At 41.4% G+C, this 16,499-nt stretch overlaps 1 protein-coding gene across 1 annotated transcript in view; it reads right to left on the bottom strand.

The window, feature by feature from the left end:
• Nucleotides 1-8,049: 8,049 nt before the first annotated feature.
• ACVRL1 (activin A receptor like type 1) overlaps nt 8,050-16,499 on the bottom strand; it is a 36,912-nt gene continuing 28,462 nt past the window's right edge. The window contains exon 8 of the mRNA XM_081316455.1: nt 8,050-8,311. Within this exon, the coding sequence (XP_081172581.1) occupies nt 8,171-8,311 (141 nt within the window). The 3' untranslated portion in view covers nt 8,050-8,170. The remainder of the gene's footprint in view (nt 8,312-16,499) is intronic.

The following is a 16,499-nucleotide window of genomic DNA, read 5'->3' as shown; positions in this document are numbered from 1 at the left end:
ACAATGACATTGGATATGCCTAAGTCTGAAGAGCTATTTTCAGATACTCAACATTTGAACTGAACAGGGAGTTGTGCTAAATTCAGAGAGCTCTTTGGTTTTTGAGTCCTTTCAAGCCATATTGGTGGCTCCCCAAAAAACGCATATATCCATACAGATTAACGCTGAAAATACATTTGCTCTGTTTGAGACGTGGAGTTCCACGTTGCCTTTTATCCCCGTATATTCTGCTGTTGCTGGTCCCTTGGGAAGCAGATGTGCTGTTGGAGCAGTTGCCTTCTAGAAAATCCCTATCTTAAATTCTTTCTGAAAGCTCAGCTCATGATTCACTTGTGGAATTTGTAGTCTGCGTGCATTTGGACAGAGTTACACCAGAGCTCCAAAGCTTAAGTCAAGAGAGCCTGTCTAGCTGTAAGACTCCTGCCAGGAGAGATTCTGAGATTGCAGACCTGGGAAGTCTGAAAAAGAAGCATGCTATGTGAAGAAAGACCAGAGAATTTGGGGAAAATATTTCAAATAATCACATCGACCGTGTATCTCATACTCTCCTCTCCAATTTTTTTTTAGAAAAGCAGTCACATAGTTCTGAAATAGTGAGGAGTCAAGTTAGACTGTTCACATATTTTGTCATTTCAGTGTTCGCTTATTATATAAACTGCATATGGGTTCATATAGCACATGGATCCAAAAGAAAACAAATCACAGTGTGCCTTAGCTTGAAGTTTAAGCAGAGGCACTACGCAAGGCTAGCCTTTCAAACAAATATGTGCTGATGTCAGAGGATCCCAAATCCCCCTCCCCCAAAAACTTTTCATATTGACCATTATCTTAGAATTATCCTGGTTTAAGATTTCCAAATTAATATGTGGAGAAATTACTTTTTTTTGCCTGTTCAATCCAGACTTCCCTGTTTAAGACCTAGTTCCTTCAGAAGAGCAAGCAAGTTGAGAAAGAATCCAACATCCTGCCTTGTTGGTTGTGATTTCTCACCTCTGGTTTGTATTTGATATAATTCTGGAGCAGAGGGGGAAATCATCATCATTATCATCATTTTAGCCATTTTAGTCTATCCACTGCAGGTTGAAGGCCTCTTCTGCGTGTTTCCAACCAATACAGTCCTGAGCTTTCTTTTGCCAATTGGGCCCACAATACTTGCTGATGTCGTCCATTCATCTTGTTTTAGGTCTCTTTCGTGGACACTTTTCATCAAGTGGGATCCATTCTATGACTGCCTTGGACCACCTGCCTTCTGTTCTTCTGGGTATGTGACCCGGCCATTTCCACTGCAATTCCTTTTACTCTCTTGACAATATCATATACTTTAGTTTGTTCTCTAATCCATGTGCAGAGGGGGAAATAAGATGGAAAATTGGGAGCTATTGCTCCTTCAGTCGACGCAAGAAGGAACATGAGAGCCATTGAGGACTGCAAATTGGGTTCTGGATCAGTAGAATTTGGAGAAGTTTGACATCATTGCAAATCCTAAGCGTATCTAATTGTATATATTGCTTGTTCTGCTGTGTTGGAAAAAAAAGTGACCTCAGTTAGGAAAACATTTAACAGAACATGGAGCCTAGTACTGATGTGTCTACAGGTCCCCCTGAATGATCTAGTAGGATAGTAAGTCAGTCTCCAGGATCATTATTGCCAAGGATGACTCTGGAGTTCAAGTGGGCACCACTTTAGCACTCTTAATACAAATGTTGAGTGCCAGCCAAAAGATAAGTCGAGGTAACAATTTTGGGAGCAACCATCATACAAAAAGTCATTTTGTAAATAGACCAATGACATATATTCAAAATTCTAAATGTGGCAACAAGCTTCCACAAGATCAAAAGCTACTAGACAGATACTCATGAACAACTCCCAAATACACTTTCCAACTGCACTTTTTATCCATAAGTCTCTACTTAGCTTATGGGGACTGTAGTAAATAGACCTGTAAAGGACTGTCTCAAACAGTAATATTACTTTAGTGATCGGATTTAATCATCTTCCGTCTCAGTTTCTGTTTGAGAAACTTGATAGAGAAAATTTCTAACTTACATTGTAGAGGAGCTTTTCCCAACAATTACCTGCAGAATTTCCAATTGTAAGTGCAGGCGTAGTCTAATGTTTCTGGATTGCTCCAGTTTGGGGATGACACTTTTAGAAGATAGTTGTTGCTAGTATACATGTGGTTTTGCATACAGTGAGGTGACTCTGAGAACTGAGAGGTGTCAATTTCCACTCTGGATACCAGTATGTAGTCTTCACCTCTTAGTATTTCTAACACTAGCCATGCTGCCTGGGTATTCTGGGAGTTGCAGGCTGCCCAGGCTTGGAAGGCAACTTGGCAAATGTATTTAGTCTGGGAATAATTTGGAGCTTCTCAGACCAGTGTATTTATGTATTTTATTGCTCAGTTGAATTGAAATCCCAAGCCCATTTTTAATTGTCTAATGATAATGAGTTGTGAGACAGGGATTTTGATGGTTTTATCACTGGGATGGTCCTAAAACTGCCCCCCCCCCTTGTTAACAAGCTAAGGCATGCAGCATGTTTCCTTGGTAAAGGGCTTTTAAGTCTAATGATTATCTAATAGGTCACTTTCAGTTCATGTACATTATAACATTTTGCAACATTACTGGAATTAGTGACAAAGAAGTGAGGAAATAACATATTCCAGGAAATGTAATTGCACATTCAGATTTTTATCATAGATTTATACCAGAGTCATTTCAACAAAATCTTTGGCCTATGTGCTTCTTTCATCTCTGTCTCAGTTGATTTCTTTTTTAAAAATGGAGGGGTTGAATTTGTTGCTGCTATCAACAGGAAACTCCTGGAATTCTAGCTGTAGTAGTTTTGCCGATAAAAGCTTGGGTCACTCAGGGTATTTTGAACCTGTATAGTCTTGTTTAAACAAAGATTGATTTCCAGTGGCTGCAGAGTTGATCTGCTTAATCAAAATGCAATTTGCTCCTGAACATGGCCTTCAAAGCCAAGGTTTTTCCTCAGTGAAAACATACATGCAATGCATCTTATTCCCTTCCCGTAAAATCTGTAAATACACATGCTGCATCAGAAAAGGCTTATTTTGCAAATTAAATAGCACATTGAAACCATGTCTATTAATAATAATAGAGCAAAGCTATGGCCATCCAGATGTTGGTGAGTTGAAGCTGCCAGCATCCTCACCATTATTTGGTTGGATGGAAATCACTAGGATTTATAGTTTGCAACAATTAGAGTTCCACTACTTTCCTGTATCTAGAACAGAACAATATATAGCCTGTATCATGAAGGCCAATGTCATTCTGTGCAAATTGAGAACAGCCCGTGAGCAAAAAAGCAGTTTCTTCAGTTTTGAAATTCTGTTTCTAGTTCTAGAAGTAAAGGTAGGGAAAGCTGGAGCTAGTTTAGAAAACAAGCATCATCATAGCTAGTTAGAACTGAGGCCTCCATATTGCTTCTTCAGTTTTTCTGCTGGTGCTAATTACAAAAGTATTCAGTATTACCACAGTAACGGTTTTTTTCCTGGTGTCTCATCTTTATTTTTCATCCTAAGGATTTCACAGTTGTTTCTTCTAGATTTCGCTATAGTTTTTTAAAAAATGGGGGGGGGGGCAAAAGGGATATAAATCCCTGCAGCTTTTTGTATGGAACAACAAAGTATCCATAAATAAGAGGACAGTTTTATCCCTGTCAGCTCAGATGTAAGCACCGCATATATAGTGAGGGGATTTGCTTCTTGATAAGTCTGTTTGCCCCTTTAAACTCGAAGCTGAACAGAAAAGAATTTTTTAACAAAACAGTCATACTGTATCTCGGAGTAGGTTTACAGCCCGTTCACTTTCTCAGGGTTTTTAGGGTTGCAGAGTTCAGTAAGATTTATTCCCAAGCAAATGCAATTACAGCTTTACTGGATTAAGGAAAATCAAAAGCTTACTAGAAGGCTGAAAAGGCCCATAAAAGAACAGCCAGCTATCACTGAAATCATTCAGGGTACACAAAAGCTGGAAGATCAAAGTTTGCATGTATGCAAGTATGACAGGGGACTGGCAGGGTTTCCTGCAGAGAGACAATGAAATCACTGTGTATGGGCTTTCTCTGCTCAGGGTCTTCAGTCAGACTGAGATTCCCTTAACCAAGTAAGGTGGTGGGCTCAGCCTAGGGGCGCATTCATAATGTTGAGAGCACATGATGAGCTTTACTCCCCAAAGGGCCCCCAGACGGACTTGCCTGTTTTGATCATGACTGCTGTAATGAGCAAGGGTAGTCCCCAAATGCCCATTTAGCCAGAGAACAAAATCCCTCTTCCCCACCCCCAGTGTACTTTCTACTCTCCCAGTGGGCCTTTATGGGGCCCAAAGGCATTGCTCCAAATTAATATGGTGCTAGAGCGTTTTGCTTTGCATTGCAGCATGCCTGTTTCCTATTCTCTATTTTTTAATTTTTTTTTTAAAAAAGTATAAAAATCAGGTGGGACGGAGAGCTTGGGGGCACCACTTTGTCTGACCCTGAATTAAAGTTATATCTTAATGTAGTTACGCAAGACTCAAACAACTGTTGGTGTATTATCAGCTATAGGATCCATCTATCTTTATCAAAATGAATCGGTGTCTGAACAGAGACATGAGTGCGTACATTACATGAATACCAAAACTTCACATATTCACTGGAAAATTACGGACATTGTATAAGAATTGTGCACAGGGCTCATTCACAGTTGAGTTGTAAATCTAACTATGAATGCCTAATCATTTTCAGTGTTACCTAATGTTTACAGGGTGAAGAAAAGAATGTAAACTAAACAGTGAGAAGCTATATGAACAATATTGGCAGCACTTTGGCAGTGTGTATCCATTGGTCCTTCAACAATCAGATACCAGGATGGACATGCAAAGAAAATAATAGAGGAATTTCTGAACACATGCTGGGGGGGGGGGGGAAGCCATCTATTCTCTAAGGAGAAATTATGGTTCCTCATTATGATCCCATATGCATGAGAGAAACATGTGTGTACGAAATTGGGCCTATCTGCGTAGTTAAGCTAAATTTCTCTTCCTGCAGCTTTGCACATCTCTGCTATCAGTGTCAGTGGCTATGGAGACCAGAGGTTTTTTTTCTTTCTTTTTTAATCAAATCCATATTTAGCTTAGACTGAGATTTGTCCCTAAGTTTAGAGTCTGCACATGAGGGCTTCTTTCAGCACATGGAATGATTTATGCTTAATTACTTTTGATCAGAGCTGTTTGGATACGTAGACTTATTACTACATATGTTACTGGTTCACATGGGCAAGCTTCTGATTAAAATAAATATACAGCTAAGCTTCTGTGCCAATTGGAGGGCTGCAGGGGCACCCTTTTGCTAGAAAATAAGCTGCGATGATGGTTTGGAATAGCAGATGCATCTAACATAGCATTGTCTTGGTTTACCAATGTGCTATTTTGCAGCTTTGTGCAAAATCCATTATCAAAGCTGAAAAATTGATTGGGTTCTTAATGGGGAAATAACTTGATAAAAATTCCAGCCTGTTCTACATGGAATTCAAAACTTCCTAGACTAATAACATGGAGCCAGCCGCAATATTTTGGACACTCATCTATCCTGGATAAACAGCAGTTAGCAATCAGCAAGCAATTGGCTATGAAATCATGCAGCTGTTTAGCACTTAGGAACATAAGAAACTGCCTAGTTCAGTATTCTACAAACTGACTAAAAGTGGCTTTTCCTGTGTTCCAGAGAGTTAACTTTTCTATCTTTATCCCAAAAGATCAGGATTGAACCCAGACAAACTGTGCATTTGTGAATGTTTGACAAGCATCCTGAAGCTCACCCTACCTCGGATTATGGTATATGATAGGTATATCTGCAAAACCTTTTTTATTACTGTACATTTATTGCTGACATTTTTAGGCTTTATTTATAAAATACTATGTGCGTCTAAAAGCCAAAAAGCATTAAGCATGTAATTTCCTGAAAATCAATGAGACCAGCTTCCCAGTATCATAGATATATTTTCAATCAGCCTTATTAAAGCATCTGATGGCAAATGTCAAAAAAAGACTTTGACAAGCAGATGTTTGCTAGAGGAAATCCTGGATTCAGATTCCAATTCAGCTTTGGATGTGTCCCTCAACAAATACGTTTTTTTCTCTCCTGTTTTAAACTACTGTAATCCAGCAAGCTTGCATGTACCACTCATTTTTATGAGCTGAAAGAAAAGGCATAGTTTAATTATTACTTGCCATCTGGGAGTGCATTTAGAACACTTGACTCCTGTTAGTCCTAATGGGACTTAAGTGGTCTCTGAATGGAGTTGTAGCTTTAAAAAAAAACACAAAACTGTTGTTTTCTCCCCTGAAACTCTTTGTCCTCCTTTGTTAATTTGTGTTTCTCATCCTTATTTCCCATTATAGAATCTCTGTCTGGACCCAGTTATTTTGGAACATTTTTGCAAAAAATAACAAAAAGCTGCTGATTTCCCACCTCCCCCCCCAAGCATGTTTAATAAATACAAAAATAATTTCTGTGCAAATTAGTAATGATCTCAAAGCAATTTCGAGGCTTTTGATGAAATGAGATTATGTGTTTTTCACTCAGTTCTACTCAGCGATCTTGGATATGTTATGTGCTGATATACATTTCTAAGACATAGAAAGCTAATTCCTTGGAGATGTTAGCACAATTCTCCTGAATGAACAGGCCTTCCCCATTACACTTTCCTGTTAATGTTTTGTCTTATTTTGTAATAGGCTATTCAAATGTTCAGTCTTAGGTCTGATTAAAAAGTTGCCAACGTTTTCCACCTTCCACCCTTTTATTCAAAATAGTAATTTTACAAGGACAGGCCTTAGCCTTTGCAATTTGTTCACTTATAGATATATCTGGCATGTCAAGAAGGAATCTACCCATCTCAGTCTTAGTGGAATTATTGGACTCAGTTTGTGCACAGGGTTTGTGTAGCTTACAGCTATTGCAACTCATCCATGCAATATAGTAACACCAAGTGGAAAGAGTAATGATTGACCCAGCTTATATTTTAGACAGGGCCCATTCCTCTCACCCCCATTTTAAAATCAAAAGGGTGAAGTTTTTATTTGGTTAGACTTTTGTCTTACATTGCATCTGCATACTTAAATTTCTCAAAATTAAGTTGATGTACGTATATGCAAATCCAGCTGTTGGACATTGGCTAAAAATTGCCTTTAAAAAATGACGACACCTAAGAAAAGCTGCAGTGGCTGAACATTATAGTGTGGGTGATGCTTAACTCTTGCTGGATTCAAATGCCGAAAAAATGCATCATATGTGTGCATGTGCATTTATGTGCGTGTGCGTAAGGTTCACTAGTTGTCTCCCATCCATAAAGAGAGTAAAACCAGCTCTGTTCAGCATGGTTGCTACACCCTGTTTTTACTGATCATGTTCTGGGATTATATGACAGGGCTAGTCAGGGCTGGTTCTAAAATCAATTACAGAATGGAAAGCCATTTTGGAGCCTTGTGCTATTAAATTAAGGCTTATATATATAAAAAATCATGACTACATATACAAGCAAAGCAATATCACGCTGACCATGTTCACATATGGACAGATAGAGCGGTCTCAGATTCATCTGGCACAAACGTTTGCATAGTTGTATCTGCCCCTTTAAACCATTGCATGCATTTTTGAAATGGCTCCTCTGCACACATGTATGCACATGCATGCACACACAGCTAGAGGCACGAAGAGATTTTATACGTTCAATCTAAACACTACCTTGCAAATGATCCTTAACTGGCATTTCAAAGGCAGCCACCCCTTTGGGCATAGCAGCTGTGTTCTTTGCAAGTGGGATCCCTCCCATTTTTCAGGATTTGGTGGCGAGACGGGCTGGCGTCAGGTTACAGATCCAGGGAGTATTTATATTAATGTACATTCTCTAAAAAGTGGGCATGCCCCCCCTCCTTTTGTTGCTAGAGGAACAAATTAAGGATTCCAGAAGCTGTCATCTGTTCTGTGAAACTTCCCTGCAGAGAGTCAGTTTGAACCATACAGCTCTAGTCCAAATCCTCTTGGTCAAGTTTCAAAGGAGGTTTACTGAAGCCACAGACAGAGGCCAGGACCAGCAGGAAACTTTGAACGGGTGACCTTGAACTTCCTTTGAGCTAAGGAGTTAGAAATCCAATCTCTGGTCCTAGAAGTTAGGAGAGTATTTGGCTTTGTGGAAGCAGTTGCTGAGTTTTTTCAGTGTCTTTTTAATCCTCAGAGCTGTGAGTCTTGCTGGTGGACTCTGGAACCAGCATTCTTTCATGATCTTAGCTAGGGAAGATAAAGCCTGAAAGATGAGGGGGGGGGTGATGGAAAGAGAAGGGATAGTTAGAATTAAAATCTAGACTTAAACACATTTTCCAAAATCCTATACAAGTAGAATCTTGCATGTGTATGCACTGGACTCCAATCCTGAGCAAAGGCTTGACACAGTTTTTAACTATGGTTTACTGAATAAGTCCTCGATGTTGGGACTGTACATCATAGTCTTACAAGGGTGGGACTATGAGATTTTCGTACATGTTTTAAAGGATGGTCCGTCTGTTTTTAAACATCAGGCCTGCTTGCTAATATGAGGTGGAAGTCAGGGATGGTATTTGTTGAACTTGGTGCCACAAGCAGAGTTAGGGTCTATAGGATAGAAGCTCTGGATCAAGGATAAATTAAGGAATTAACATTGTCAGGTCATTTCCTATTGCCTGACAGAATTTCAGTCAGAGCTAGCTTTGGAGTTGATGCTGAGGTTTTCTAGATTTATGACATCTAGGGGCGGAATAGTCATATTCTCAGTGTCTGAATTTTGGAGCAATTCAGAAGCCTATGGCACCAAGGACAGCTATAATGTCAACACACAACAAAAATCAAATGCTTAGTTTATATTCTTATTCAGATCAGGCAGATGTTTGTGTTATGTATTAAGCTTTATTGCAACACCTAAAGCTGTGTATAAGAGTCACCACCAGGAGGTGTTGAACTGTAATTGTTTTGGCGGGAAGCATTTTGGCGGGAAACAGAGGTTCAAACCGATTGGTTGGTTGAGTACCTGGCCAGGTGCTGGCCAGGTATATAAAGAGCGCAGGTAGCCCCTATTCCCTGAGTACAGTCCCTTCCACCTAATAAAGAGCTGCTATGCTGTACTCATTGTCTCGGCGTCCTTCCTGCTCTCCAGAACCCACTACACAACAGTTTGTTTGGTAGGAATACAAGTAGTTCTCAACTTACAAGAGTTCAAATTTACAATGGCACTGGAAAAAGTAACTTATGACCATTTTTCACACTTATGATCATTGCAGCATCCCCACGGTCATGTGATCAAAATTCAGATGCTAGGCAACTGATTCATATTTATGACGGTGGCAGTGTCCTGGGGTCACGTGATCAGCTTTTGCAACCTTCTGACAAGCAAAGTCAGTGGGGAAGCCAGATTCACTTAACAACCGGGTTACGAACTTAAGAACTGCAGTGATACACTTAACAGCTATGGCAAGAAAGGTTATAAAGTGGGGCAAAATACACTTAACAACTGTCTTCCTTAGCAACAGAAATTTTGGGCTCCATTGTGGTTGTAAGTTGAGGATTACCTGTACCTTAGATCTTTTGATTGTCATAAGTGGCTCAGTGTTTGATTAAAGTTGCATTATATCTGCATCTCATGTCCAATAAGGGCAGGCCTACTAGGGTGATCTGCCCCCCCCCCCAAAATTACTCAGTTTTAGTTGGAAGGTCTGTTGTTACACCAGTGATTTTGATGGTATTCTGGTTGAAATGTAGAAGAATTTTAGCACTGGAGTTCACAAAATTATTCCTAGGTGCCCTATCTGATCAGTACATATAAACTGCAGCAGCCAAAGAATGGAATAGACACATGTTAAAGAATTAGAGGGGAGGGGGGGAGAGACTGAAGTTTGGTAAGGTATAATATAAATGATTTTATTGACATGGTTTATCTCTGCAGCAAAGCAGCAATTGAGCCAACTGATGTGCCATCATCAACACAGAATCAAATATGAAAATCTCTCTGCTACTCTGATAGGGTCAAACTTGGTCAATTTCCATTTGTGACGCACGATGATATAGAAAAGATCTTAGGGCTATAAAATTCCTTTTGTTTATTTTCCCCCCTCAATATGGCTTGCAGCTTATTTGAGAGTCAGTTTGGTCTAGTGCAGGGGTGTCAAACTCAATTTCACTGAGGGCCGCATCAGCATTGCGGTTGCCCTCAGGGGGCCGGGTGAGTATGGCCTGGGTGGGCGTGGCCTACTGGGTGGGCATGGCCAGAGTGCGTATGGCCTACTGGGTGGGCGTGGCCAGCTCTACATCGTTCACATCAAGGGTGCCTATGGGGGCCTGGGCAGGAGTGGGACAGATCTGATGTCTCTGGCAGGAGGAGGGTCTCTGGGCCAGGGCCAAGGCAGTGGGGGCCGTTCCCTCACTGTCTCCAGGATGGCTTCGCGGGCCACATAAAACCACTTCGCGGGCCGGATCTGGCCCCCGGGCCTTGTGTTTGACATGTCTGGTCTAGTGGTTAAGATATCAAGCTACAAACCAGGAGCCTGGGATTTCTAGTCCCTCCTTAGGCATGAAAGTCGACTGAGTGACCTTGGGCCGGTCACGCTCTCTCAGCCCGACCCCACCTCACAGGTTTCTGTGGTAGGAGTATTATGTATGTTTGCCACCTTATAAAGTTAATAAAGGTGGGATATAAATAACTACATGAGCTTCTAAGCAGGAGTTTATTAAATATGTTTGCTTGGGGGGAGGGGTGCCTTCAAGTCAACGTTGGCTTCTGGTGACTGATTGGACAAGTCCCTTTTTAATTCTTGGCAAGTTTTTTCAAAAGTGGTTTGCCATCGCCTTCTGCCTAAAGCTGAGACAGAATGACTGGTGCAAGGTCACCCAGTTGGCTTCATTCGACTATATAGCTGCCATATCTGCATCTAGCAAGCAAATCTCCCCAAAGGAGGGGAAAAAAGCTGAGGAAACGAAAGGTTCATTTCCTTCTGAGGATTTAGATTGTGTTTGAGAAGCTAATGTCTCCAGACTGTAGGAGGCAGAACGTAGGGATAGGTCTCCGGTTATCTGATGGAACAGGGATTTCTGGAGATGTCTGTTGGAAACAGGAAGCTCTGCACACTTTGAAATGAAAGTCGGAAATAGAACCAACTAGGCCTGGTGTTTTCCAGACTCTCCATAAGCTGCCATTCGCAGATTGTGTTCTGAGTGCAGATCACCTCAGGGGGGCAGTAACAGATTCAATCTCTTGTCCCTCATTATGCAGGTACCAAGACAGTCTGACAAGGATTGCAGAAAAGTGGAAGAAGGGCTTGTGTGTCAATCATACAGTTCTGGGAAGGGGAGGGAGGGAGGTGTCCTAGCAACAGTTATGGCCCCTGAGGAGAGAGGCATTGAGGACATCAGAAAGGCATCAAGAGTGAAATATCTTGCTTACAGAATAGAAGGCAACTCTGAATTTTAAGATGACTACTTTTGAAAGAGTAGACAGAGAAAAAAAAAATCTTCTGCAAGGCCCACCCTCTCAAATAAGTACGTGGGTGGGATATGCTTCTGTCCAAGAAGGACAGGGATAAAAAAAAATAACAGAAATAGAATGAATTAGAATGAAATGCCTATAAAATAAGATCCCCATTTATAAAATAAATTAAGGCCCATCTAAGGTAAAGGTTTGAAACTTAACATTAAGAAAACCAAGATCATGGCATCCGGCCCTCTCAATTCCTGGCAAATAGATGGGGAAGAAATGGAGGTCGTGACAGATTTTATTTTCCTGGGCTCCAAGATCACTCCAAGAAATTAAAAGATGCTTGCTCCTCGGGAGGAAAGCCATGGCAAATCTAGACAGCACACTAAAAAGCAGAGACATCACCCTGACAACCATGAGTGCGTATAGTCAAGGCTATGGTCTTCCCAGTTGCAATGTATGGCAGTGAAAGCTGGACCATAAAAAAGGCTGAGCGCCAAAGAATTGAGGCCTTTGAACTATGGTGCTGGAGAAGACTCCTGCGAGTCCCTTGGACTGCAAGGCGATCAAACCGGTCAGTCCTAGAGGAGATCAACCCTGACTGCTCTTTAGAAGGCCAGATCCTGAAGCTAAAACTCAAATACTTTGGCCACCTAATGAGAAGGAAGGACTCACTGGAGAAGAGCCTAATGCTGGGAAAGATTGAGGGCAATAGAAGAAGGGGACGACAGAGAATGAGGTGGCTGGATGGAGTCACTGAAGCAGTAGGCGTGAGCTTAAATGGACTCCAGAAGATGGTAGAGGACAGGAAGGCCTGGAGGAACGTTGTCCATAGGGTCGCGATGAGTCGGACACGACTTCACAGCTAACAACAACAAGGTAAAGGTAAAGGTTCCCCCGCACATGCGTGCTAGTCGTTTCCAACTCTAGGGGCCGGTGCTCATCTCCGTTTCAAAGCCGAAGAGCCAGCACTTGTCCGAGGACGTCTCCGTGGTCATGTGGCCGGCATGACTAGACGCCAAAGGCGCACGGAACGCTGTTATCTTCCCACCGTAGTGGTCCCTATTTTTCTACTTGCATTTTTTACATGCTTTCAAACTGCTATGTTGGCACAAGCTGGGACAAGTAATAGGCGCTCACTCTGTTACGCGGCACTCGGGATTCAACCTGCCAAACTGCTGACCTTCTGATCGACAAGCTCAGCATCCTAATCCACTGAGCCACCGCGTCCCTAAGGCCCATCTGCATATGGCCAATTACACCAAAATCAACCTCATGTACACAAACATAAGTACATATACAGGTAGTCCTCAACTTACAACCACAATTAAGCCCAAAATTTCTGTTGCTAAGTGAGACAGTTGTTAAATGAGTTTTGCCCCATTTTATGATTTTTCTTGCCTTAATTGTTAAGGGAATCACTGCAGCTGTTAAGTTAGTAATGCCGTTGTTAAATGAATCTGACTTCCTCATTGACTTTGCTTGCCAGAAGGTTGCAAAAGGTGATCACATGACCCCCGGGACACTGTGCAACTATCATGAATATGAACCAGTTGTCAAGTGCCCGAATTTTGATCACATGACCATCAGGTGCTGCAATGGTCGTAAGTGTGAAAAACAGTCATAAGTCACTTTTTTCAGTGCTGTTGTAACTTTGAATGGTCATTAAATGGTCACTGTATATGCTTGTGCACAGACACATCCTTTCTTCAAAAAAAAACCCACACATTTTTTTTTAAAAAAAGAATGGGGTGAGGCAAGGAAAAATGGTAGCTGAGCTGGGAAAGAAACAAAGAGGAAGGCAGGAACAAAACAGAGAGATGAACAAGCACAGGAGACAGATGGACAGGGAAGGAAAGAAACAATAATAATAATAATAATAATAATAATAATAATAATAATAATAATAATAATAATAATAATAATAATAATAATAATAATAATAGTAATAAGTTGGAAGGGACCTTGCAGGTCATCTAGTCCAACCCCCTGCTCAGGCAGGAAACCCTATACCATTTCAGGCAAATGGCTGTCCAGTCTCTTCTTAAAAACTTCCAGTGTCGGAGCATTCACCACCTCTGGAGGCAGGTTGTTCCACTGGTTAATTGTTCTAACTGTCAGGAAGTTTCTCCTTAGTTCTAGGTTGACTAGTTTCCATCCGTTGCTTCTTGTCCTGCTTTCAGGTGCTTTGGAGAATAGCTTGGCTCCCTCTTCTTTGTGGCAGCCCCTGAGATATTGGATCACTGCTATCATGTCACCCCTCACCCTTCTCTTCGTTAAACTACACATACCCAATTCCAGCAACCGTTCCCTATATGTTTTAGCCTCCAGTCCCCCAATCATCTTTGTTGCTCTTCTCTGCACCCTTTCTAGAGTCTCGACATCTTTTTTACATTGTGGTGACCAAAACTGGATGCAGTATTCCAGGTGTGGCCTTACCAAATCATTGTAAAGTGGTATTAGTACTTCACTTGATCTTGATTCTATCCCTCTGTTAATGCAGCCTAGCACTGTGTTGGCTTTTTTGGCAGCTGCAGCACACTGCTGGCTCATATTGAAGTGATTGTCTACTAGGACTCCGAGATCCCTCTCACAGTTACAAGCAAGGTACCACCTATACTATACTTGTGCATTTGATTTTTCCTGCCTAAATGTAGAACCTTACTTTTTTCACCATTGAATTTCATTTTGTTAGATAGCGCCCAGTGTTCGAGTCTGTCCAGATCCTCCTGTATTTTAAGCCTATCTTCTGGAGTAAAGGGCTAAAACTTAGCAGATGAGTGCATCCAGGTTTTTCAACAGTGAACCTGCAGCCGCCTGCACTCCCTGTGTTTAGCAGTCAATGGTGTGCCTTTAACTGCTTGCAGTGTCACAGTTTGGATAAGATGAAGCTTCTGCATGGTCTTCCAAGGCAGCCTTTGCAAAGCACTCTTGCAATAATCTGGGCAAGATAAACGTATTGGTGCATCTTGTGATGGGTACTCTATCACTAGAAATATTTAATCTTTGGCAAAGGACAACGTGAGTGACTTCATCCCTATTTGTTGTAACTTTAGAGTAACATCAGTGAAAATGGTTAGGTCGATTTGCATTTGTTTTTCTTCCTGGGTGTACAGCGAAGTTACGCTATTGCTTCATTAGGCACGCAAATGTCAGCTCTAAAAGTGTCATCTCAGCATATCGCTTGTGTGATGACATTACAGAATTTCCCATGTAATAGGAAAAAGTTACATAATCAGGAGGACGTGGCATAGTTTTGGCTAACATATGCTAACATGTGACTTAGTATTGAGGATATATTATTTGTGTTTCAAGGCTTCTGGTAGCTGGCAACGATAGTCTGGGAAGAGTTTCTTAATTACGGAATACTCCACTCCAATTTGTGTTCCATCGTCACCTTTCCAGATAAAGTACAGATTGTCCTCGACTTACAACAGTTCATTACAATGACATTGAAAAAGTGACTTATGACCGTTTTCCACACTTACGACCTTTGTAGGATCTCCATGATCAAAATTTGGATGCCTGGCAACTGACTCATATTTGTGTCGGTTGCAGGGTCCCGGGGTCATGTGATAGCTTTTTGGGACCTTCTGACAAGCAAAGTCAATGGGGAAGCCAGATTCATTTAGCAACTGTGTTACTAAATTACTAAATTAACTGCTGCAGCAATTTACTTAACAACTGTGGCAAAAAAGGTCATAAAATGGGGCAAAATTCACTTAACAACCGACTCATTTAGCAATAGAAATTTTGTACCCAATTGTAGTTTTAAGCTGAGGACTACCTGTATAGAAAAAAACCACACCCCCACTTCCCCTAGTGCAGGGGTAAGCAACCTTGGCTCTTTTATGACTCGTGGACTTCAACTCCCAGAATTCCTGAGCCGGCAGCTGGCTCAGGAATTCTGGGAGTTGAAGTCCACGAGTCATAAAAGAGCCAAGGTTGCCTACCCCTGCCCTAGTGTCTTACAAGTCAATGGTATTATGCCACAGAGATGCTTGGCCCAAGGAAATCCACCTCAGTCAGGAGCTCCATCAGGTGATCTTGAGCTATTTGCTATCTGACCACCTAATTCAGTTTAAGGACAAAAATGAGATATTTACCATTTAGTGGTTTCTGGAAGGAAAAAAAAGACCTTAGGAATATGAGGATGAGAAACAAAAGCTTTCTTTATGCATTAAAATAGTGGACAGGGCTCTTCGAGGAATGAAATGGTGCTCAAGTTCAATGATGCTGGCTCTTCATGTCTCCCTTGCTTAATTAAGATAGTGACCCTGTTCAAATTCAATTGCTAATTGGGGCACACCCTTGTTTACATGAAGGAAACCTCAGTTTGGTGGCCTGTAATGCAACAAACAACCCCTTATCATCCACTTGTTTGCCTGTGTGGTTTATTCTAAGGAGGGTGAATAGCTTTGTGGTGGCATTTTATCTCCTGACCACCCAAGGCCCTGGTCACCCTCCTCCCCTCTAGCTTCTGGGATTCCAGCACCCGCTGCCCACGTTTCTTCCTGCTCCTCTTATCTTTGCATTCTTTTTTTTTCGTTTTCTTTCCCTGAACTAGTGCCAAGATTCTCTCCCAGGGATCTGAAGTCATAATTTACAACGCAATCTGCGCTTCTCTGACCTATAAAAGTCGAGAATAGGTCCTGCAGCTAATTTGCCAGGTATCAAGTCAGAAAACAGAGAGCAAGTCATGGATTTTCTTCCCTATCCCTTTGCTTCATTCATTCAGCCCTATCTCTGGCAGATGTTCTACAATAGTAGAATACTGGTTTTTGTAACAATTTTTTTTGGGGGGAAAGATAGAAAATGTAGAAAAAAGGTTGGACAGAGAACTGGAAAGGGCAAGACACAGATGGGCACAGTGTCTTCTGGCAAACTAGAAGAGACATAAACTATATGATAAATCTTCAAATGGAAGACTGGCAATCTGAACTGTTAGAAATATTATTTTTTTAGAAGTTACCCTGTGGAGAGTGTGCCTCTCAAA

Source organism: Vipera berus (genome assembly GCF_964194415.1).
Source record: "Vipera berus genome assembly, chromosome: 2".
Taxonomy (NCBI): domain Eukaryota; kingdom Metazoa; phylum Chordata; class Lepidosauria; order Squamata; family Viperidae; genus Vipera; species Vipera berus.
This window is presented reverse-complemented; position numbering and strand designations above follow the sequence as displayed.